The sequence below is a fragment of the Saccostrea echinata genome, unplaced genomic scaffold (genome assembly GCF_033153115.1).
Source record: "Saccostrea echinata isolate AGI-Se365-2 ecotype Australia unplaced genomic scaffold, CSIRO_AGI_Sech_v1 ptg000034l, whole genome shotgun sequence".
NCBI lineage: Eukaryota > Metazoa > Mollusca > Bivalvia > Ostreida > Ostreidae > Saccostrea > Saccostrea echinata.
The window spans coordinates 2,348,475-2,374,077 of NW_026889783.1; the positions used below are offsets into that span (position 1 = coordinate 2,348,475).

General features: G+C 33.6%; 1 protein-coding gene across 1 annotated transcript in view; it reads left to right on the plus strand.

Moving 5' to 3' along the window:
* LOC133199542 (tubulin-specific chaperone D-like) overlaps positions 1-24,167 on the plus strand; it is a 55,833-nt gene extending 31,666 nt beyond the window's left edge. Inside the window, exons 29-36 of the mRNA XM_061335357.1 lie at positions 130-268; positions 414-535; positions 1,638-1,715; positions 2,655-2,744; positions 13,241-13,328; positions 14,924-15,033; positions 15,423-15,510; positions 23,950-24,167. Of these exons, the coding sequence (XP_061191341.1) occupies positions 130-268; positions 414-535; positions 1,638-1,715; positions 2,655-2,744; positions 13,241-13,328; positions 14,924-15,033; positions 15,423-15,510; positions 23,950-23,961 (727 nt within the window). The 3' untranslated portion in view covers positions 23,962-24,167. The remainder of the gene's footprint in view (positions 1-129; positions 269-413; positions 536-1,637; positions 1,716-2,654; positions 2,745-13,240; positions 13,329-14,923; positions 15,034-15,422; positions 15,511-23,949) is intronic.
* Positions 24,168-25,603: the final 1,436 nt, after the last annotated feature.

A 25,603-nucleotide genomic window follows, 5' to 3' on the forward strand; every position in this document is an offset into this window, starting at 1 on the left:
AGTTCTTTTGAAGTTCATCCATGTGGACCAGAGACTGAAAATCTGAATACAAGTGGTTTAAAAATATTTAGTAAATATATATTGGATGGAAAAATGTCCTATTCTTTTATATTTTGTAATTTTTTTTAGGAATGAGATAGAAGATATTAACTGGTCTGCTCCTTCAGACACATTCTGTAGATTTACTCAGCTTCTTGGACTGGACACCTACATGTATAATGTACTGCTGGGCCTCACAGTCAGTGTAGGAGGATTGACTGAGTCACTGGTCAGTATCATTTATAACAGCATGGGATATGTATCTTTATCACACCCTTAGTTAGGCTTTTCTGTCTTCAGCTTTCCTACTTTTCTATTGTAATTCTGTACTAAGGTGGAGCTCTGGCCTCACTCCTATCTCCCATTAATTACAGGTGATCAACTCCAGCTCCTCTCTGCATGTTTACCTGAGATCTATAAGTAAAGACTTACAGAAGATGACCCACTTTGGAGAAGTTGTGTTACAAATATTTAATGATTATCAGAAAATAGATAGGTATGTATTTATCTATTTTAATAATTTAATTTTGTTATATAGAAACAAGAGTACAGTTATTTTTCAGTGCACTGTTCTTTTTATGCCCCCGTATCGAAGATTCAGGGGTATATAGTTTTTGCCATGTCCATCCGTCTGTCTGTCTGTCTGTTTGTCTGTTTTTCCGCAAAAACTTTAACATTGCCCATAACTTTTCATTGGTTGGAGCTATGGCTTTCATATTTCACATGTGTATTCCTTGTGACAAGACCTTTCTTTGGGTACCACCATATTTGACCTTTTGACCTTGACCTTGGAGTTTGACCCAGTTTTGCAAAATTTTCCCCAACTTTAACCTTGGCCATAACTTTTGAACAATTGGTGCTAGGGCTTTCATACTTCACATGTGTAATCCTTATGACAAGACCTTCCTTTGGATACCAACAACTTTGACCTTTTGACCTTGACCTTGGAGTTTGACCTACTTTTGAAAAACTGTAACATTGGCCATTACTTTGAATGATTGGTGCTAAGGCTTTCATACTTCACATATGGAATCCTTGTGACAAGACCTTTCTTTTGATACCAACAACTTTGACTCTTTGACCTTGACCTTGGAGTTTGACATACTTTTGAAATACTTTAACCTTGGCCATAACTTTTGAACCACTGATGCTAGGGCTTTCATACTTCACATATGTAATCCTTGTGACAAGACCTTCCTTTGGATACCAACAGCTTTGCCCCTTTGACCTTGACCTTGGGGTTTGACCTACTTTTGGAAAACTTTAACCTTGGTCATAACTTTTGAATGATTGGTGCTTCAGCTTTCATATTTCACCTGTGTATTTCTTGGGAGAAGGCCTTTCCTTGGGCACCATCAGTTTTGACCATTTGACCTTGACCTTGATGTTTGACATACTTTTGAAAAAACGTTAACTTTTTCCATATCTATTCAATGGTTGCTGCTGGGGCTTTCATATTGCACAGGTATATTCATCGAGACAAGACCTTACTTTGGGTACCAACATATTTGATTTGCATTTGAGAAAGTTTAACCTTTGCTATAAGTTGCCATACAGGGGCATCAGTGTTTCACAAACACATCTTGTTTTTTTTCTAGGGTGTCCTATCCTATGTTGAAAATGTTGGACCAGTTGCTGTCTAAAGGTTGTTTTGATGTGTTCACAAGTATAGAACAGTAAGTTCTCAGTTCATAGGGTAATCTCTCACAAGTATAGAACAATAAGTTCTCCGATCATAGGGTAATCTCTCACAAGTATAGAACAATAAGTTCTCAGATTATAGGGTAATCTCTCACAAGTATAGAACAATAAGTTCTCAGTTCACAGGGTAATCTCTCACAAGTATAGAACAATGAGTTCTCAGATCATAGGGTGATCTGTCATTGGTATAGAACAATAAGTTCTCAGTTCATAGGGTAATCTCTCACAAGTATAGAACAATGAGTTTTCAGTTCATAGGGTGATCTCTCACAAGTATAGAACAATAAGTTCTCAGTTCATAGGGTAATCTCTCACAAGTATAGAACAATAAGTTCTCAGATCATAGGGTAATCTCTCACAAGTATAGAACAATAAGTTCTCAGATCATAGGGTGATCTGTCATTGGTATAGAACAATAAGTTCTCAGATCAAAGGGTAATCTCTTACAAGTATAGAACAGTAAGTTCTCAGATCCTGGGGTAATCTTTCACAAGCATAGAACAGTTAAGTTTTCAGATCTTAGAGTAATCTCTCTTTGAAATGAGTTTTACATTTTGATTCATTATGATGTACATCAAAAAACTAACTTTGTCAAGCTTTGGCATCTTTATGTTTTAAGAGGAACATTTTTTTTTAGAGGAAAGTTGATTTTGTTGAGTGTTTAATTGTAAAGAATCAATAGTCAAAACAATCATTTGTGTGAAAAAAAATAATGTAAACTGTTAAAGAAAAATACATAAGAAATCACAACTTCTATACAAACTAAAGAAAACCTCTATGCAAACTAAAGAAAACTTGGCAAGGCAGAAAATTGTCACCTGAAATTTGTTCACTTAAAATCAACTATCTGATGAATGTCTTTCAATAAAGAATAAAAAAATAGTTTCATTTTTACCTAATGTGTTTATTTTCAGACATCAGTTCCCATTGTCTGTGATAGAATTAGTACGTACAGAAATCTCACGCTGTGGAGACCCCCATAAACTCATCGCTAGCGTGGATGTGTAAGTCACATTTATATAAATAATATATATGTGGCAGGTTACAGAATCAGTTCACTTGTAGTTGATGCCAGACATGCCCCAACTTTATATGAGTATACAAGAGTCCTGTAGCGTAGGAAATGTGATTCTGTTTTTTTTTTCATCTAGTGTCATGCATAACTTCTTGCATTTTTGACTTTTTCTCCAGAACCATTCAGGCTTATTCAATCAAACTTTCTTCACTTTGTCATTAACTACTGATGTTGGAGTCAGACTCTTACATATGAGGTTACTGCATGAAGCAATCATAGCAGTTATTTTGAAAAAAAAATCTTTTAAGATGTCCTCAAGACTGAAGGATGTAATTGGTATGTAAGACACCCATGTGATTTAGATTCAATTAATTCACAACATGGTCTTCGGGTTTAGGATTGGATGCAATAGAAAGATTGTTTGAATTAAATTAAATTATTGAGTCATTCAGTGAACCACGGATATTTAATCAAGTCTAGTGAAGTTGAGGTCAAGTTCATTTTATACCAAATTGTTGTTTTTGCTATACAAATGTAATTACACCAGCAAAAGGGAAGTAACTTCTTTTCTTTCACAAAATTTCTGTGAACTCATCAAGCCACAATTGAGCCAAAAGAGGGAAAAATGTGAAAATTACAACTGGAATTAATCCCATATACAGTACTTAATATCTTTAGAACCGTTTGCCTGAAAGAGATCAAACTCAGTTTTGTGGTTGCCCCTATAAATTTAAAGTTGATGATTTAAGGTGTGGGTCATATTTCAAAAATAAAGATATTTCTTGTTTTTTCATTGTTTGTTTTTATTTTTTTTTTTTTATGAACATGGAAGCATATAGTAGATTCAGCTTGATAAACAGAGCTCCAGTAGGGATTTAGAGTATATTTAGCTTCCTATACAAGAACAAGGTTATCTTGGTTTAAGTTTATAATTTAATAAACAATGTTTATTAAAATCAATGAAGACATTATCTTTGTCTTAGGTAAGGTCCACAGTACAGGCTTTATTATTTCTGCTCATTTGTAAGACTGTGAGAGAAATGTGAATTATGTGAGCTCTGTTGTCCATGAGCCTCTTTCCCTAGAAAAATGTTACCTTTTCTTATTCAGCTTGTGATTAAAGTCTGATGACGGTTTCTCATGATTTCAAAATCTACATAATCCTTTTTTGAAAAATGGATTATCCATTTAATCAGAAATGTGCACCATTGTCAGCCCTGGTCTCCATAATCTCAAATATTGGAGATACCTGTACCAGCAGTAAACTTTATATAATTGTCAGACTAATAAAAAAATGAAAGATGTATTTTTTCTGTCAGTAAACTGCAAATTGAATTTTCTTGCTAGAAAATTGCAAGTATTATTGTCAACACCTAAAGGACATGCTTATTTTGAATTCCTGAATGTGTGTTGTGGTGAACTTTTAATGAAGAAAAACTTATTGTGCAAGAATTCATCTCATTTGTGCATAGACACTTCAGTGTTTTAGGAGATTTACAACCCTGAAGACATAACAAAATTAATTAAGGACTTCCTTGTAGGCGTCCAGTAGCAATCAGTTTTTCCATCCAGTTTCACGTCCAGCATTCCTGTGAGAAGCAAATCATATTTTTATTGTCCATTACCTCAGTATCATTTGTTATTATAAAATTTTCTTGGATAGGGGATGTGCAGTGACCTCAAAACAAATCTCTTACACAAAGGTCCTGATCAGAACAATTCATTGTTTGAAATTTTTGTGTTTGGTATATATTCTCTTTCTATGACTCAACATCAGTTATACTCTACCTACAATGTCCTTCAGTATAGGGTGTGTAATAACCTTGAACCAAGGTTCTAACTCATAGGTCAAGGAAAAAGGAGAACATCATATTTTTTCCAAGCTTACTTAGTGTCCTTGAACTTACAGTAGGGGGACAAAAGTGTTGACAAAAATGGCGCCGCGCAACCGTCGTAAGAAAGATAACTCGGATAGAAAAACGGTAACTGCTTTAGTTGGATGAAATAAAATACGAAAAAACTTACCTTAATATTTAGTCAAGTGTCCCTTCAAGCGAATTACTTGCAAAATTCGGCGAGGGATAGATTGGTAGAGGTTCCGTACGTAATTGCGAGTAATATCTTGCCAGATGTTGAGTGCTTGTTGGTACAGCTCATGATCCGAATTTATACTATACGTTGCTGCAGTTTTCTTTTAATGTACAACCAAATATTTTTAATAATGTTCAAGTCCGGTGATTGGGCCGGCCAACTCATATTTTTTATATGATTTCTTGCTATGAATTCTTGTACGATCCGCGCCCGATGAACCGGTTCATTGTCGTCCTGAAAAAGATAGTTTCCTGCTGGAAAATGACGGGCAATGACAGGCCAGAGATTGTTGTCTAAAATCTCTATGTACTTCTGAGCATTAATATTGCCATTAACTCTAGATAAAGTTCCAACTCCATTAAAACATAGACATTCCCATACCATCACACTGAATTTGAGTCCATTTTGTTTTGGAACCAAGTCCGGTCTCCATCATTCACCGGCTTTTCTCCACACATACACACGTTTATTTTCCCCAACACATATCTGGCACTCATCACTAAAAATTACTTTACTCCACTGAAAGTTAACAGTCCACCATCTTTTCTCCCGACACCATGACAGCCGCTTTTTCCTGTTCACACTTTTAACTGTTACTTTCTTCCTATAAATGCCTCTGGAAAACCCATGTTCCTTCAATCTACGTTTTACAGTCTTCTTAGAAACCGCAACATTCCTGTTTTCGTTGAATTTAGCAGTAATTTCACCCAAAGGTGCACAACGATCAACATTAACTAACCTTTGCAACCTTCGATATTCACGTTCGTCAATCAGTCGTGGTCGGCCTGATCTATGGCTATTTTCCAGACTTTCTGAATTTTGAAATTTTCTAATCACACGGTAAATGGAAGACAGGGACTTGTTCACCGCCTGTGCTATGTCTGCAATTTTTTCTCCATTTCTGTAAAGCTGCACGATGACCTCTTTCAAAGCTATCGACAGTTCTTTCCTTTTCTCCTCCATCACTTGTTTGACATCAAAATGTAAACAATATATGCAGCAGACGAAAACATGACGTATGAAATCACATGATCAAGTCTTGATCTATTTGTGTCTAAAGGGAATCCCTATGACGTAGTCGGTAAAAAATAAAAATAAAAAATAAAAATTTACGATAGGACAGACGCGACATAATTTCTACGGGCGCCATGTTTTTGTCAACACTTTTGTCCCCCTACTGTAGCTTTAAGCTAAAAGGTCAAGAGCATTATAGAAGGTGTGCAGATTCTTTTTCGAAGTTATGCCCCTTCCCCCTCTGACCCTATATTATTTAAACTTCATCAGTGAGTGTCCCAGGGTAAAGGGTGGTAGGTGATCTTAAGTCAGTATTCTGATTTAACCATGATGCATTTTCTCTGCCATTGATCAACTTCAGGTAGGGGAAACACAGCTTTCAGTGGACTAAACATGTACAGTTATGTGTGATGTTCTTTTAAGGTACCCTTAAGCAATAACCAGGTTCATCTTCTGTCCATCTATCAACACATTTATGTTAAATGATAAAAAGAGTACCTTTCAACTTTAAAACTTCATATTTCCTACATATACAGAGGATGGATTAGAGGAGGAGACCTTTGCTATTTCTACTATTCTATTCTATTTACTATTTAGCTCACTGAGCCAAACACTGAAGTGAGGTTTTCTGATTTATCTGTCATTTGTTGTCTGGTGTATGTTAACTTTTCACATTTTTCACTTCTCAGGAACCAGCAGACTAACTTCAAGCTAACTTTGCACAAAGCATCCTTGTGAAATGGAGATTCCACTTTATACAAATAAAGGGTTAAGTCTCATGTCAAGGGGAGATAAATATGAAATATCAAAAATAGGGAGAGGGGTCATTTAAACACCTTCTTGAGACCCACTGGGACAGAAAAGGCAAAACATATATGAAAGTTTCCTTACATAGTATAGATTAAAGTTTGTTCAATTTATGCCCCCATCCTGGGCTTGGATGGGTCTAGAAATGAGGGTTTTTGTTTTACTTAGGTATATGATATGAAAAATATTTAAAAATCTTCTAAGAATGGCAGGAGCACTACAAGCCATACTGTATACAGGCATCCTCATTTACAAATGTAGTGTAGATTCCAGTTTATTCTAATCATGAGTTTATTGTCCCATCAAGGTTAGAATTGGATAAAAGTTTTAGACAGTAATAAATTTTAAAAAAAATCTTTAAAATCTTGTCCAGAACAGCAGGGCCACAGTCATATTAATGTTCAGCTCCCCTATGTTGTATGGATTTAAGTTTGATCAAGTCATATAAATGGTACCAAAAAATATTTTAACATCCAAACTTATTATTCACTAGACATTTCAAGCAGAACCCTTTTGATTTTTGGGCCATTTGCACAATTGTCAGGGTCAAAAGGTCAAGATTATTGAAATAAGAATACTGGGGAGCCCTGTGTGACATTGTCAGTTTTAAGCTCTCCTGATCAGAGACCAGAAGAGCTTATGTGATGGTAAGGTGTCCATCATCCCTCTTTCTGTCTGTTTGTCTGTGAACATTTTTTCGAAATGCTACTTCTCCTACAGCTTTGGTCAGATTTCAGTATAACTTGGTACACAAGTAGACTATGCTACATAATTCTGTATATCTCAATAAAACTTTCTACATGAGTAGACTACACTAAGATACAAAATTCTGTTTATCAGTTTTTGATTTCGATGAACAGTGTTGGCATGGTTACTAAAAATAGAAATTTCTGTGAAATTCTTTCAAAATGCTACTCCTCCAGCAGTTCTGATCTGATCTTAATAAAGCTTTCTTCACAAGTAGACAATTCTTTATATCAGTTTTTGATTTTGATGAATAGTGTTGCCATGGTTACTAAAAATAGAAATTTCTGTGAAATTCTTTCAAAATGCTACTTCTCCCACAGTTTAGGCTTGATTTCAAATACTTAGTGTACAAGTAGACTACAGTCTAAGATACAAAATTCTGTGTATCAGTTTTTGATTTTGAGGAACAGTGTTGCCTTGGTTACTAAGAATAGAAATTTCTATGAAATTCTTTCTAAAGGTTACTCCTTCTACAGTTTTAATCCAATTGCAATAAAATTTGCCATAAAAAGAGATAAAACCTTGGATAATTATTCATTGTACAGTTGTTGCCATAGTTTCAAGTCCAAGTGCTACTTTACTCTTCCTTTGTCGTAAGTACAAACCAGTAGAGCTACAGTTTCATCAGAGACTTCTGGTTTATGTGTACTGTTAATGTTTCACTCATTTATCCTATAGCAACAAGGGATATAGTGACATAACAGTGCAGGCATAGTTATAAATACACTCTATTTTATGTTTTTGTTGGGAGGAAACACCACACTTTATGGTGCTCTTGTTTCAAACTTGAATTTTATCTTTTTTATGATATTTGAAAGAATTAAAGTTTTCCTGCCTAGAATAGTTTAAAAGTATTAATTTACATTTCAAAATAAATTTATTCATGGAGTTTACCTTGTGAGGAATGGTTAATGTGTACAAAGACCAATTTCAGTAATTTTTACATTGTAAAGTTCCCATCACAGGGTATTATAGTTTACCATATTTAAAGAAGTTAAACTCAGAGCATACACCATTTAAATCTTAAAAAGAGGATGTGGGGTGAGGAAGACAATTGCTGTAAATGTATATTATTTAGCATGTACAATATTTGGCTGAAATTGCTTTTTCAACAAGTTAGCATAAATCTGATTAAGTACATATCTGAATGTGCTAGTTATAAATATATATACTCTAGACATTTAGCTATGTACTTGATTTAGCGGAAGCTGCTTTCCGCCAAAGGTGCTAAAAAGAATACACAGCTAAATGTAATATGTTTACAGTATTAGTGCTCTAGATCGGAAGGTCTGTCAACATTTTTATGTGATTCAGTTACTTAAATGCCCTTAGAACTACAAACACACATTACTTATATGTAGGAGGGTGGCTAGAGGAAGTCAGGAAGTAGATGTTGGGTTTATTTGTTTGAAGATCTAGGTCAAAGGTCAAGATTATTAATATGACCCTTACATTTAAAATATTACTCACTTCACACTGTAGGCACTGTACACATGTAGGTAAAGGATGGTAAAAGAAAGACACCTGTAGATTTTGGGGTCAACTGAACAATAATGATAATACAATCTCTATATCTATCACATTTTCTCATATAAATTTTGTTGGGTAGGTAAACAGTGAATTTTCCTTGTAAAGAACTAGGTATGAAGAAATATATATTGCTAACTTAGATATGAGTCAATATGTCAATTTTGCATGAACAAAGAAAGAACAAAGATATGAAGAATTTCTATATTTTGGAACAGTTGTCTGTTCTTGCTGGTTGGAGAGCATCATGGACATGAGACATGTGGTTTTATTTGCTATTATGCATGCAACAAAATTTAATTCAAATTTTATAGCTTTGCTTAGTGTTGACATGGATATCATGCAAAGCAATTTGATGTGCAGTAAATTAAATCCAAATAATTAATTTGCTTTAACTTCTTTGTGTGAACGCTGTTCAAATTTACTGTAGATGTACTTTTTCCGTTTGGTATTAATTTACACTTTGTACGCAATGACAATTTTTCCTTAGAAATTTGTCACAGCATACATAAAATGTACTAAGGAAATATAATAACAATCCAGGAAATCCATAAAAGTTTCTACCCACTGATTGATTAGAAAATTATGATTCCACAGAAATGTGACCCTGTGGAAAAAAATATGTTTACAGTAATTGGCAGGAACTTATGTTTAATTCAAAATAAATTCTCTATCTGAACAGAGTGCAAGTGTAGGTCGAACATTCCCTACTCCAGCATGTTATGCTAGTGGTTCAAGGCAAGATACTGTAGATTCCTTATTTTTGTGAGTACTTAATACCGAGAAATGGCCCAGGGGCATCAAATCGCAAGTAATTCATGAATGGATGATTGGTCTAGAGATTTTGCATACATTTAAGCACTATAAAAATAATAGCGAGTGATTTTATTTCCCAAATGATGCTTCTAGCTAAAATACACGATAATTTATTTCTTGCATATATTTAGGAATCTACAGTACTTTTGATTTGGCGCCGAGGTATATAAGGAGCATGGGGATGTTAACTGAGTGTGTTACTTCTAGTAGTAGAGAAGTACCATTAAATGAATGTTTCTAAATTAGAAAGTTAAATGTTAAAGTCCATAGCACGTACAATTTAGAGAAACATTGGCCCAATTAAATTATCATCACATGAAATTTGTTAAAAAGGTCAGAAATAATCCATCATATTGGAAATCCTTTTTGGACTTTACCAGTAGAGTTTAGAAAATGATACATCAGGCTTGTGTTTCTTTGAATCTAAAAGCATTTTCTACAGATAATGATAGATGATGTTATCTCTTTTATGTGGAACAAATTAAATCAACAGCTGATGTAGTATAAATGTCACTATAATCATATGTCACATGGCGAATTGTATGCCGTTAAATGTCACCGAGACTTGTACATCTCTGTGTCACCTTAACACAGAGAAGGCAAACCTGAACAAGACAAATGACCTTAAAGACCATAAATATCAAGGTCACAAGGTCACTTTTCAGAGGAAGGCTTTCTGTCATGTTCTGTGTAATCTATGGCTAGGTAATCACTTTGGATGCTGTATATTTTATCAGCTTGACTGGTTCAGTAAAAAACAGTGGGAGTGGTCTGTACATACATTGAAAAACTGACATTAGCTACAGACCCAGTGTCCTTGTGAGGTCTGAGGACTTGGTTGTTTATGGCAAAACATGTATCAAAGTTGTAGGTTGTTTACAGAAGAATTTAATGAATAAGGTTTAAAAAAAGATCTCTAATGAGGTGTGTGCCTTTAGTGAAAGATGTATTAAAGTGGTGCACCTTTGCACTTTCGTCCAGATTTTTTAACCTATGTGCAAGATTGATTGATTTGAGTGTTTTTTTTCTTTCCCTTATTGGCACACCATTAAGATGTTAAAACAATAAAAAGCCTCTGGTTGATAAAGTTTCAGATTCTGTAGAATGTACACATGTATGTTTTTTTGTTTTTTTTTATATTTTCACTTCTTTAAAATGAGAGGCTTATTTAAAACAAAAAGAGGTATGTGCAAAGGAGACTCTCTAACATCTTGAGAGTTTATCAAGTATATTTTCAGGGTAGCTGAAATACTGCTCTGTTTGTCAGTAAATATTTGACAAATTACTGACAGGAAAGATAACTCATATAAAGACTGTAACAACATTTAGAATTCATTTCTCTGTGAATTTTCAGACAAATCCAATACATTCCATCTTTACACATTCCAAAGAAGAAAAATCTAAGACCATGTCAGTCACTAGGCTATAAGCTGTTGGCTTAAAAACCCACAGCCCTTCCAATAGACAGACAGACAGACAAACTTAAAAACATGAACCCACTGGTGGAGGCAGTGAAACTTCACATCCTCAAAACAAAAACAACCAAAATGTAAATTATAGGTCTGGAATGTTCATTGGAAACTTAAAAATGAAGTATCTGTCAAGACATATATAATGATAATTATTATTATTATTATTAAACAATTCTGTTCTGGTTGTTGTAGCATATCTAATTAATTGGTGAAGATATTTAGCTCACCTGAGCCAAGGGCTGAATTGAGCTTTTATGATCAAAATTTGTCTGTTGTCTGTCATTGTAGTCATCATTGTCATAATAAACAATTTTATCTTTTTCTCAAGAACCACAGGGCCAATTTCAACCAAACTTGGCACAGAGTATCCTTGGATAAAAGGGATTCAAGTTTGTTCAAACGAAGGACCACACTCTCTTTCAAGGGGAGAAAATGAAGAATTAGTGAAAATTTAATAGCATCTTTCAAAAATCTTCATCCCAAGAACCACTGAGCTAGAAAACTTTTAACTTTTGTGAAAGCTTCATTCTCTAGTATAGATTTAAATTTGTTCAAATCATGACCCCCGGGGTAGGGTGGGGCCATAATGGGCAAACAAAGCTGTACATAGGTATATAATCTTTAAAAACCCTGTTTTCAAGAACCCTTATGTGAAAGCTTCATTATAGTGTAGATTCAATTTTTTTTTCAAATCCCTGGTGCCACAAAGGGCGATCAAAGTTTTATATAGGAATGAAAATGGGGTTTATAGGAAAAATCTTCTTCTCAAGAGCAGCAAAGGCATGATAAGTCATATTGATATGGAAGCATCCTCAGGTAGTGTAGATTCAAGTTTGTTCAAATTATTACCCCCAGGGATAGGGTGGGGCCACAATGGATGATCAAAGTTTTACATAGGAATATATAGGAAAGAAAGCCTTTAAAAATCTTCTTCCCAAGAAAAGCAAAGGCATTATTAGTTATACTGATAAGAAAGCATCCTCAGGTAGTGTAGATTAAAATTTGTTCAAATCATGACCCCCCCCCCCCCCCCCCCCCCCCCCCCCCGGGATTAGGGTGGGGCTACTACAGTGATCAAACTTTAACATAGGACTACATAGAAAAAAATCTTCTTTAAAATCTTCTTCTCAAGAATAGCAAAGGCATGATTAGTGATAAGGATATGGAAGCATCCTCAGGTTGTATAAATTAAAGTTCCTTCAATTCATGACCCCCAGGTGTAGGATGGGGCCATAGTATGCAATCATAGTTTTACATAGGAATATATGAGATAAATCTGCTGAAGAACAGCAAGGATGTAGTGACTCGGGAGCCTTATGGGCCTCTGGTTTAGGACTTCTTGATAAAATTTGCTGTAATTTCTTAATGTAAAGCTTTTTCAGTTGGGTTGTAATCTTTGTATTAGGTAGCTACACTATTTTTTACATAGTTCATTGACATTTCTATTTCAGATTCTGAAAAGTTGAGTATAAAGTCTACATTCATGATTACTAAAAATTTTATGAAAGCATAGTGAATAAGTAAGAAACAGCATTTTCCTTTTATAATCAAACTTTCCAGTAGGCATTGTCATTAATTAGAAAGGTCAATCAAAGTCATGGCCCAAAATTTCACGTGTTTTAAAAGATTGTTAGTTTGTCATATAATAAGAATCTATGTAAAATGAAAGTGGATGTGATTAACAAAAAAGTATGCCATCACTGATCATCAGTTTGTGAAGATGAGTCTAATTTATATGTTTCAGATGTTATATATTTACTGCAACATATTTTAATGACATAGATGCCCTTTTCCAGTTTTGACAGTTTTTAGTGAGTAAACCGGTACCACATTATTTGTGACAAGAGATTCCAAAATTTTATTTTTATCACAAGCTTATCAGTCCCAAGTTGGCAGTATCCAGAAATTAATAACTGACAAATCCCTTCAACCCCTGAAAGGTAGTGCAGGGTAGACAGCTCACTATAGTGTTGTTTCATATTTACTCTTACACATTCCTCTTTACTTATAGGTACTGTGGTCTCCTTCAGTTTCAAGGAGAAGCCAGAAAGAAATCTCTTCAACAGTTAACTATACTGCTGTGTCATAGATATCCAAGGGTAAGTGCTCTACTTATAGAGATATCCCTACCAGACTTGTGTCACAGGGGTAAATTATCTTAATTATAGATATATCTAAAATTATTTTTCTACCAGACTTGTGTTACAGATATCCCATTGTAAGGTTTAGTGTAGGAGATATCTGTCATTATTACTCTACGGTCTTATTTTTCAGATATCCATTTGTAAGCTCTATCATAAAAAATATGAGATGTCTGTCATGGCCACTCTAATAGTCTTATGTCTCATATATCCAAGGATAAAATCTCATAAGAGATATCTGACTTGAACATTCTACCTGACTTGTTTCACAAATATTCCAGTTACAGCTTTTGTGTAGGAGATATTTGTCATGATTATTCTACAATACATGTGTCTTGGATATCCAATGGTAATTGGCTCTTATATAACAGATACCTGCAATGGTCATTCTACCACTCTCATGTCTCATATATCAATTGGTAAGCTGTAATATAAGAGATGTAAGATATCTGTCATGATCACTCTACCAGTCTTGTGTTGCAGATATGCCTGAGTAAACTCTAATATAAAACATATCCCTTGTTTCTCAAATATCCAAGGGTAAACTCTAATACAAAAGATATCTGTTGTGGCCATACTACCATCTTGTTTCTCAGATATCCAAGGGTAAACTCTAATACTAGAGATGTGAGATATGTTGTTATCTCCAACTTATTGGGACCAAGAAATATTTGAGGATTTGAGATATCAAGGGTAAAACACTTACAGAATAAGTGGTTGGGACTTTCAAATCTCTTTGACATATTCATGGTATTTTCAAGACATCATTGTTTGAGATATTGAAGTTCAGTTGTAAATACTTATGAAGAAAAATGTCACTTCTATAATTTAAATTTTAAGATATTTAAAAATTCATTATGAAAGATGTAAATTTGTTATTTTTAACCTCTACAGGACACAAATAACCGTAAAAATTTTACAAAGAATTGTTAAGAATTTTGACAGGGATCAAAAAAATTTTTGCCATATCCATCAAATTGAAATATCTTTGTTTGTATTAAATGAGTTTTACTACACATACGAGACATTTAGCGATTTAGTTTTTTACTTTTAGTTTTTTACTTTCTGCCAAAGGTGCTAAATAGAATACACCACCAAATGTATCAAATACCTTTGAGACCTATTCTGAGCAAACTTGCATGGATGATGCATCTTGGGATGCATATTCCTAGACATGCTTAGCAGGTTGCATTTAGACTGTTTTTGCTTGATGAGTGAAAAGGTCAAAGGTTTTAGAACAGGTCTATTTCTTAATAATTGTGAACTTTGTTTTAATACTAATAACTACTTACTGGATGAAATTGTTCGATGTAAGCTTTGTAGTCTCTGATACCTACGTTTTTTCTATAAAAGTTTTGCAATCAGTATGGAAATTGATGAAGGAATTATGTAATTTTGCCATTTGCTGTCGGGCAAAATGCATCTAATAGAATGAGACAGAGTATGTGGCTTTTCCATAACACTTAGATGTGTTATAGAATAGGTGATAAAATTGCATGAGGAGTCATTTATAGGTCACACAGTAATGATCTTCCCCTCTTTTGATGCTGTAGGTTAGAAAGGCAACAGCTAATAAGTTATACGAGGCCCTAGTGACGTACGACGACATCGTGCCAGAGGACAGTCTAGAAGAGATCACTACCATCCTCAGTGAGTTCACCTGGTGAGTAGCTCAGGTGGTAAAAAGGGGGGTCGTGACCATCCCCAGAAATATTACAGGAGTGACCTATAAACTAGTAGAAAGGTGTCTCCTTAAATAATGTCAGCTGGTAATCTACCTGAATTATTTAATGCTTTTGGGCAATATTGCAGGTTATACTTAATACTAACTTTAAAGAGATTTACTGAAAGCAGAGCAGCTGCAGATGAATTTTATTATTAGCATATCTATATTTGATGGTGAAATCTCACCTCTAATTTGGTGTAAATGTTAAACTTCCTTTCTGTGCTTTCAGATCTTATAATAATGGCTTTCACTAATTGCTATTCTCATAAGAATGTTATTGATAATGTAATTTTTGATTTCCTGTAAAAAGGATACTTATATTTTAGGGATGATGAAGTAGACGTGGTTAAAATAAGACCAGTCAGAAATAACCTGTGCGACTTAATGAAAATTCCTTGTCCAGTGTTGAAAAAGGTACGAACTCATGACTGAAAGTTAATTTAAAGTCTTATATCTACATATTGAAAGAAAATCGGTACCAGTTTTGGTTTTCACTCCTATGGAATGTTTGACTTTTTTTTTTTGTGAAAAATTAGATAAAAAACATTACTATGCTGAATGCATTTCTAATATTGGTTAAAATTTTACTCCCAGCATTGAAGGATTTATTAAATTTAGTGTTTGAGAGAAGTAAAAATTGGAAGTGGGATAACCTTGATAAAAACCTCAAGGACATTTGATAAAATAACTGGATTCATAACCAAAATAATTTATTGTTTTACCTTTAAAAGTTGGTTCTTATATAATATATAAATATAATATACTTAAAAAAGTCTAACATTTCCAATGTTTTACTGAGCGGTCATAAAAAAAAAATGTTTGACCGCAGAGTGAGATATTGGACCTGTCGATGAGATATAGGATGTACTGCTTACGTCACACTGTGGGTGGGATCAGCTAAATCTTATATGCATTCATTGATGTTCGACAATGACAGAATTGAACGAGTTTAAGTGCAGGTGAAGGGAAGCCAGCACAAGATACATGTACATGTATATATCAAGAAAATAAAAAGGTATAACAAAACATTTACTGACTGTGTTTTGTTGACCCCTCGAACCAAACTGTTTGCCTGAGGCCGTTCCAACAAAACACGTTGCCTTTGAACCCAGTCAATAAATGTATAATAGTGCTTTCCAATGATATATGAAGTTTTCATGGATAGACTCCCATTTATTTAATATAATTCCTCTTGTCTGCTGATGCTCAGAATTACTGCCATTGAAAACAGAAAGCCTATTTAAGTAATGTATAAGTAAGGCATTGTTAAATCTAGTGATATTTCTGAAACACCGATTATTTCACCATCTACTTTGTATTGTGTCAGTACATCTGCTTTGTATTGTGTGGTACAAAATATTAAAAAAGAAGAGAAATTCAGTTAAGGAAAAGAGTTTGTAGGCCTAATAAACTAACATTCATGGATCAAAGAGGACTTGGATATTACATGTAGTTCAAAAATGGAGTTTCAGTCCTGGTCCTACCAGCTCTTTCCCTCTGCAAAATTCTTTTCCATTTTTCAATATTTTGTCCCTTGGAATCAATAGTAGACAGTGGAATACTCAGTGTTTCAAAAGTATAGCTAGTTTTGCAATTCTTTGATAATAAACATCTACAATAGGCTTTCTTTTTTCAAACACACTTGTTTTGAATATTAGCAATCAACTGGAAGTATACAAAGAAAACGATGAGTTATTCCTGAAAACTGCTTATAAAATAAGAAAGTAGTAAGTTTTGTCATTTGAGAAAAAACTTGTTTCAATCTTTAAATATTTTATTTTTAAAGTATTTTGAAAAGACATTTCACGGAAAAATTCTCAGTAATGGCTGTACTACTTCCAACCAGTTTTAGAATGTTTGGATGAAGGGGAACAGTACTTGTAAATTTCATGGTCCCTGACCCCTGAGGGATGGGGACAAAACCATCATCAACATTGGACTACAGAGATCCTACATAATGTCAAATAAAATTTTCAACAAAGAATACCAGCAAATGAAAACTAGAGGAACTACATGTATGAGCAAGCTCACAAAATGAGACCCTCCAGCAGCTTTTTTCCCCAAAAAAATTTCTGCATCCAGTGTTTCTGTATTGCAGAGTTATTGACCTGACTCTAATCCTAATGGAGAAACTAAACAAGCATTTACAGGAGACAAAGGTTGTTTGCATTTCAAGAGTATATCTTGACCCTAATCCAAAGTAATTTTGACAAGGTCAAGGTCAAAGGTTCTAGAAGTAAAACAATCTTACTTTGGCTAGCTAGGACTTTAGTGGAGAAAAATATTATGCCCTCTTCACATGGAGAGTTTAATTTGAATTAAAGATAAGTTACTGTGAATTTAATTTGAACGCATTCACACATAAAATTAAATGTGAATTAGTTGAATTCAAATTAATTAACTTCGCATTATCGCTATGTGAACAATAAACAGAGGTAACTCGAATTAAATTTTGATGCATAATATCAAAATAATGTCAACATGATGGTGGTCAGATATATATAGGTACCTACATGTAAATGTTAATTACAAAAAACACATACAGACTTTATAATATATCTGCTGTGCATAAGATGATGTTATTTTCAAATAACGTCATACTATCAAATTTTAATGCACTTTGGTTTACTTTCATTTATGTGTGGATGCTATTAAATTTGCATTGATTTAAATCACATTATTTTGCTTCGAATTAATTTTCTATGAAGTAAAATTTAATGCGCATTTGTGTCAACAGGGCAATAGATTATACTATTGTAATGGGAGAGGAGCAGCGGACCAGACCGGTATTCTAACCCTGCCCCCTGAATCTCCAGTCAGGTCCTCTTCCAACTGACCTATTTGGCCACAGGCAATTGAACCCATCTGATCCCCACATTCATTCCTCTTTAAAAGTCTTTGGCCCCCAAAGACACCAACCCAGGCTCTTCACCTGTTACTTCCAGGGCATGGCATGGCACCAAATATAACAGGAGAAAAAGGACAGACCAGACTGGGATTCGAACCCCGGCCCCCTGAATCACCAGTCAGGTGCTCCACCAACTGAGCTATCTGGTCTACGGCGAATGAACCCATACATAGGTTGCTTGTAACCAGAGGATATGTAAGATCCTTGCATCATTGTTATTTAGAAAAGGTCAAGATCATTGATTGATTGTGAAATATAAAATTCTCCATATAAGCATTATTTAATTTATAATAAAATAACTCCAGAAGATTTTACCCTTAGAGTGGAAGTGATCAAAGGATATCATTGTCACGACCTTAGCAAGTCATTTAGACAAGGTCAAGGTTGCATGATAATTTTATGCATAAACACCTTTAGCGTTAATGCAAATTATCATGTGAGCATACTGATTGATCACATCATAAACCAAAAGCTAGACATTCATTCCTTAAATGATATTTATAGTGAAGTAACTAATTTATAGTTTGGTAAAAAAAATAAAGCAATTCTGATCCCTGGTGATTACTGGTTTATTCACATTTCTCTGAATTTTTTTAGTAGTGAATTGGTAAATATGAAGAAATGTATTGGTAAACTATAGGCATCAGTTTTATTTGAACAATTGAAAATTTTCATTACTTATGAATGAATTTTGAAAAGTTGTACACCAATGTTTAAAAATTGAAGAAAAAAATTTAATTGTCTTCTATTTTTTGTATGGTGACCTGTATCTTTCTTCCAAGAACTCAAGGATTACTGATTTACCTAGAGCTTTGAATTTATTTTACCTTTCTATTTGTTTTATCAGTAAAATTCATTTCATGCCCACAGTTTCCAGTGGAAGGTTGAATGTTTTTTTTTCAACGAAATATTTTTAGCAAAATCTTTTGTGTGAATCGTTTTGGACTATGTAGTCTGTCGCAGTAGGTAGGCCGAGTGGTCACCACACAATAGGAAAACAAGGACTAAGTTCTTTGAATGAATCACATTTTATTGGCTTTGTACAAATTTGAAATTTCAAAATGGAACGTTGTTTGGGTTGAATGCCTTCCTGGACCAAATGGGATCTACAAAATTATTGTAAATTACATACATTATAACATTTGTATCTAAAATATATTAACTTGATTCGTGGTCGTGCGTATCATAACCTTTACTGTATAATTTACATTTTACTACATGCTGAATTTACTGCAGATACTCTAGCATTTTACTGCATACTGCATTTTACTGCAAATACTCTAGCATTTTACTGCATACTGCATTTTACTGCAACTACTCAAGCATTTTACTGATACTGCATTTTACTGCAACTACTCAAGCATTTTACTGCATAATCCACAAAATATACGAAATATTTGCGTACTATACACACATATTTTACACCATACCTTGTAGCTACTACATACTTTAATATACTTGTATACTATTAGAATAATACATGAAATGATAGCAATGCACAAATTACTCAATCATAATTTACATCAAAATTAAGAACTAAGGTCCTTGGTCATTTCAGGAAACTGTATAAGATAAAAACCTTTAAATTATAAAACAAACTTACCTCAGAAGAGATGTGAAAGTCTGGTCACTACTTCTTTATGAAGAATACTACTGTAAATACTCGAGCAAGTCCGTCTGCTCTACTCAGTTGCTACAACCAAACTGACTATAAAACGGCACGGATTTAAACCCGCCAAGTAAATTATACTGAGCAAATAAAATGTTATGGAACACAGTTATAACATTTAAGTTAGTTATTTACATAGTGAAAAATTGTATGTTAAAATATGTGGAACCATGTTTGGATGTTAATTGTGACATAGCCCTTCAAAATGTTCCCTCGGTTTCAATTGTTTAACTCTGTGATATTTCCCTGTACATCTTTTATTTGCAGTAATGAAACATGGGTTAATTTTATAGCATGTCTGGTTACTGTGTTTAAACTTACATGGATATGAAAATCCCAGTCCTTATGATGAGTTAAAGAGCACCTTTAGAGATGTTTTGTTTGCAAAACCTAGAAATTGAAACATAAATGATTTAGATTTTATTACCTTCTTTAGTATGGAATATTTATTGTTATTTCTTACATTTGCATTTTTAATTATTAGATATTTGTCTTGTACATAAATCAAACACAAAATTAAGCGATTGGACCTCTTTGAATTTCATATTTCATTAAAAACATTGAAATATTGGTGAAATAAACTTTATTTATTTCTCATGTGTGAATATGTCAAAAACCACACATGACAAAATGAATTTAATTATGTATCCCCTCATATACCTTTTAAGATTAAGTGTTATTCCTTTTAAGATTAAGTGTTATTCCTTTTTATCATAAAGTTATAGCCATGATTACCATACATACGACCTTTTTAATTAAAAAAAGGATTGTATTCCTTTAAGTTCCCTAGGAATTTTGTTTTCTGTCGTTTTTGTTCTTTTTATTTATTTATTTATTTATTTATTTATTTATTTATTTATTTACTGCATCGAAATATTGTTATACCGCTAGTACATCATGTACGTTTTATGCAATCAATGTATAAAGAAGGTCGAGTTAATAGGAAATCCTTCTCTTTGTGTTTAAGAAAGGATAGATGGGGCCAAAATATGTGAATTAAAAAGCAAGATTTTTTTTATTTGTCATTCGGGAATGACATGATTCACTTTGGCAGATACATGGATCTGAAGATAGTTTTATAATGTTTCAAAAATATTTTCCACTGCCGTTTTTCCACTAAATTAGAGACCTCGTGTTTTGACCGAAACAGAAGATGACCTTTGGCAAATAAGTTACCAGGTGTATCGAAAGGTTAAAACCGTAAAACGCTGTAATACATGGCAGTTAACAAAAATATTACATGGTGAAAATATTTCTGATATCTGCTTTGAGATTGTCTTTTATGTGATCATATCATTCACTGTACCAAAGTTAGGGTAAAATCTGTATATTGAAGAGGGTCTGCGATCTGCTGTGTGCTAGAATAATTTATGCAAAATAATTATTGCATTATAAACAGATTTTCTGTAGAAACAATGCTGTTTTTAATGAGAATTTGCTGTGGGAAACATGAAAAAGCAGGTGATATTAAAATCGTCGGAGCTTATAAGACTTCAATTAGACGTGGGGGATGGGAGGCATGGGGAGTTCTAGAGGTACAAGGCAGTCAGTCGGAACTGAAGCTACAGCGGTGGCTTGTAGAATCACTTTTACAACTGCTTAGATGAGGCTTTTCACAGACACAGCAAATTTCCTCTTCATTGATGAAAGAAACACACTTAATAGTTTGTGCAGTGTTACACTGCTTTATTAAGACGTATTGCTTTATGAAGAAAGCTTGCAAATAACTTAATGTCGCCAGCAAACTCCAATTCATGTAAAGCGCACCTGTCGCCTTAGAACAGTAGACTTAATGCAACTGTTTTTTGCACGATTAATTTGGAAATAAAAAAAAATTGTGCTGTCATTTGTACAGCAGTAACCACAACATCAATTTCCACATATGGGACCATGTTTTATTCATAAGATATACTGTTCAAGTCAGATATGTTTCCTCAACAATTCAAGTTCCTGTAGTGTGAATTATTATGGATTTTAAAAAAGCAAAACCAAGAATTAAGACCAAGATTTCTGTGTAAGTTTTCCAGATTTCTCTTGGTTAGAAGCTTAGAAAGATTATTTGTTATTTCTGTTTAATACAGATGCATTACTCTTATTGGTGAGAAATATTGCTTAATTGCCCCAGAAACGTTTCCATTGCGTACTTCATTGTTACTTTGTAATGTCGGAATCAGGTATAAGGCGTCACAGATGTGTAGTACCAAATATCAATGAGGCAGTTATCAATTCAATAATAATTACTTAGCATGAAATTTAATAATGGTTGAATAAAAATGTAAGCATTGTTTCATGAATTTTTAGATAGGACAATAAGTCTCTCTAGACGCAATAAATCGGTGTGTACACTTAACTTTTCTCCTTGTGTGCGCCTCAGTAAGAACCTTCCTTCTTATAATATACGTATTTAATGGCAATAAAATGTATGCGAGTAATGCACTTCTTTACCGTGCCATTAATTTACATCAGCAAACACCCCTCAAAAGAAAATTGAAAATGTTCAACGATAACGGATGTAATACGGAAGCTAATTAAAATACTTCTAAAGCGTTTGAATATCGCTATGATTTCTTATCGTATAGTTATCTAAGATTTCATCTTAGCATCAGCGATCACGTGACGTTCTTTGAGTTTCTTCTATGCAGTAACAACTGCACACAAATGTTTGCACTTGATAGAAATAATTTCCTAAGAAACTTGTCTTTGATGCTCTTACTGTTTAGAAGTAACATTGAAGAGTTACTTCAAAAACATCCATCGAAGCTGTTACATGAATGCATATTTTATTTGGAGAAAGTGTACAAACGGCTTTAAAAAAAAAAAAATCAGTACAGTCTTTCTGTACATGTTAATTTAAGCAACAATTGTACTTTTTGGATAAGAAAAGAGAACTGGATAATAAAGAAATTCTGTATAGGCTCTGTGTTTGTAGAACTGGAAGCAAAATATATATTACTTGAAAGTGGAATACGTTTCCACATCACCGTACGCGCCTTTCCGTCTGTCATAGGGCTATGACTTACATGCCATTTAACAGCAGACTTTATATAGGAACAAAGTACATTTCTGGATCGAACATCGAGATTTAAAAAAATGCATACAGCATAAATGAAGGATAATTAGAAGACATTCAGTTACTTTTTAGGTCATACTTTCAAAGCTAGGTCAAAGGCTAAATTACTGTTAACCTGTATGACCATTGTGATACAATATATTTTGTTACCTACTAGTACATTTTTTGTCCTTTTTTAGACGATTTTATAATCACTACAAAGGTGAAAAATAATTTGGAACTTTTTAGATGGTTACTTTCTCAAAAGTCAAGGTCAGCTTTCGAAGTAATTTAACACATGATGTAGGAACTTGACTACTTTTAAACATATAACCTGCATGTATACTACATAGTTCAAGAAAAATGTTCAGAGGACATTTTTTGAATTTAGTGTCTATTTGTGATAAAGTGCGTGAATGACAACAACACAGTGTAAGGGATCGTATTTAGAGTTAGTGTCTCTTCTAAATAAACTTACAAGCCAGTGGGGGTACTTGGTGTTCAGTGAGTATAGACTAGAATTGTGACTGAAATAAATACTACGTCCATGTTGTTTATTTTAGTAGTTGTAATTTCCTCGAGTTCGAACATTCCTCCTTGGAGAACGAATTATCCGGATTAAAACTGTCTATGTCTTGAACAAAGGTCAAAGAGTCAAAACTACCGGGTATTTAGATGTTACAGTTAGCAAAGTACCGTATCGCCATAGTTAGAAAAGTTCTTGTATGCAAATATTCACTCCACATTTTCAAGACATTCTTAGATTTTGAGCCAAAGGTCAACATCGGAAGTTCAAGGCGATTAATGTAGGAGGTCCTACTTGACTTTGTCCGTTTTCTTGTTCTCATTGTGTTGTGTTCATCGTTTTCATCATTTTTTTAATTGCCTTCAACTTAAATGTCCTGAAATTCATCTTCCGAACTATTAAGAACAGCCCCGTATCTGCGTCTGACAACGTCGTGACAAGTGATATGCGCCGTACACAAAAATTAATTTCTGAATATAGTACATTGTTATTAAATGAGCCTATTTCAGGTTTGAAAGAGAAAAATTCCAATCCATTTATATCCTTGTAGACCGTCATGTACACAGATTGCTAGGTTTACATACACAAACTTTTTCGGTATGGAAGCCTGCGAAATGTTCCCTTATTTCAATTCTGCTTTGTAGGCAACCAGTGGAAAGAGGCTTTTAATTTACTTTGATATTTTTGTTTTTCATTTTCAGGCGGGAACTTAGAGATATTAAACACGAAGGAGGACTCAAAGAAGCACGATCGTGTCAGGATGTCACGCTAGGTGAAAAATCGGTGTTCACAGGGACCGCGGATACCAATCGTCTTCTTCATCCCTTGCTAATGAACAATCACGGATATCTTTTATTGTTTCTGTCTGTCGCTTAAATCGCATCATTAAGGTTAATAAAATAGCAATATGAAACACTAATATTGGATTTCCTATCTTAATGAAGTACAAATATAAGATGATTTGACTCTTGATTACTTACCAAAAATGTGAAATGGTCCTTCGTGCTGTTTCTGAAAGAAACACCCTCTGTTGCTGAAGACAGGTGAATTGTTTTATTTTTTAGGATCATAGGATAAAAAAGAAAAGTTATATATATATATATATATATATATATATATATATATATATATATATATATATATATATATATATATATATATATATGCTTAATTATTGATTAAGGAAGTTTTCATATAAAACCGTATAGAAATCTGTATAGCATTGAATTTCAATATAGATATAAAGTATAAATTGTGAGAATGCAAGGAAATGGATGGGTTTTTGGAAAGCTTCATGGTAAATACATTTTTTTTTTTTCAAAAGTAAAGCCTTCAAAATCTGTTTTACAAAATTTTATTTGATAATTTTTGAGTATTATATGCCTTTAAGGCAAAATTCATTGAGAATTTGCAGCAGACATTTTGGAGTCCTAAACGAGAACCATGTAGAGAACACAAACCAAGACGAGGATTTTTAATTGCTTCTTTTCATTACCATACCTCGCGGCGTCGCAAAGTAATTATAATTTTGATGACACCTTGGAGTAGTGCGCCTGGATCCAATATGTAGTAGAACGAGCAATAACCTCATTCACACATATACATGACTTGCTATATTCATTGATTTGTTTTTGTCATTTAGATGTATAAATTTGTTCAAGTTGAAGGAAATACGACATTGTTTGAACAAGTTTTACTAGGTTAATTCGGCTAAATACACTGAAGGGTAGCTTGTGGTTACTACTTCTAGATTGTTTTTAATATTACTTTATATAAACCTTCCTAGGGAGTCTTGAACAATAATTAATTGATGAAATTATTACAGCTTTTTTAAATTGGAATGATTTCTGGATATTGTCTGTTCACTGGAAAAGGATGCAAAATCATCGATTCGTGAAGGGGGAATTTGATTATAGCATAGTGTCTTTGTCAATTACTGGGGTATTTACATTTAATTACTCGATGTAACACTGTCTGATTTCTTATGATTGCTTTTGTGAACCTACTTTGAACGTGTGTTTACATTGTAATGCTATCCTGTCCGCCATTGTAAATAAGCGCTTTTGATCGCCATTTGTTTGATGCGGAAGCTGACAAAGGTATAACGGGAGAGACTATTGACAAAAAATTCAACATGTTACTGCCGATTATTTTTTCGACTGCAACAATTTGATATTATCCTGTGAACCAGCTTTAACACTTTAACCATTAAACACACTTGGTTAGTACTATCCGATTGCTCATACCTTGGCCTATTGATGCAGGATACGGCATTTTACACACATTTATATAGCTTATGACTTCTATCTATATGTGGAACAGTAATTTCATACTGTATAGTAGACTATATAGTGT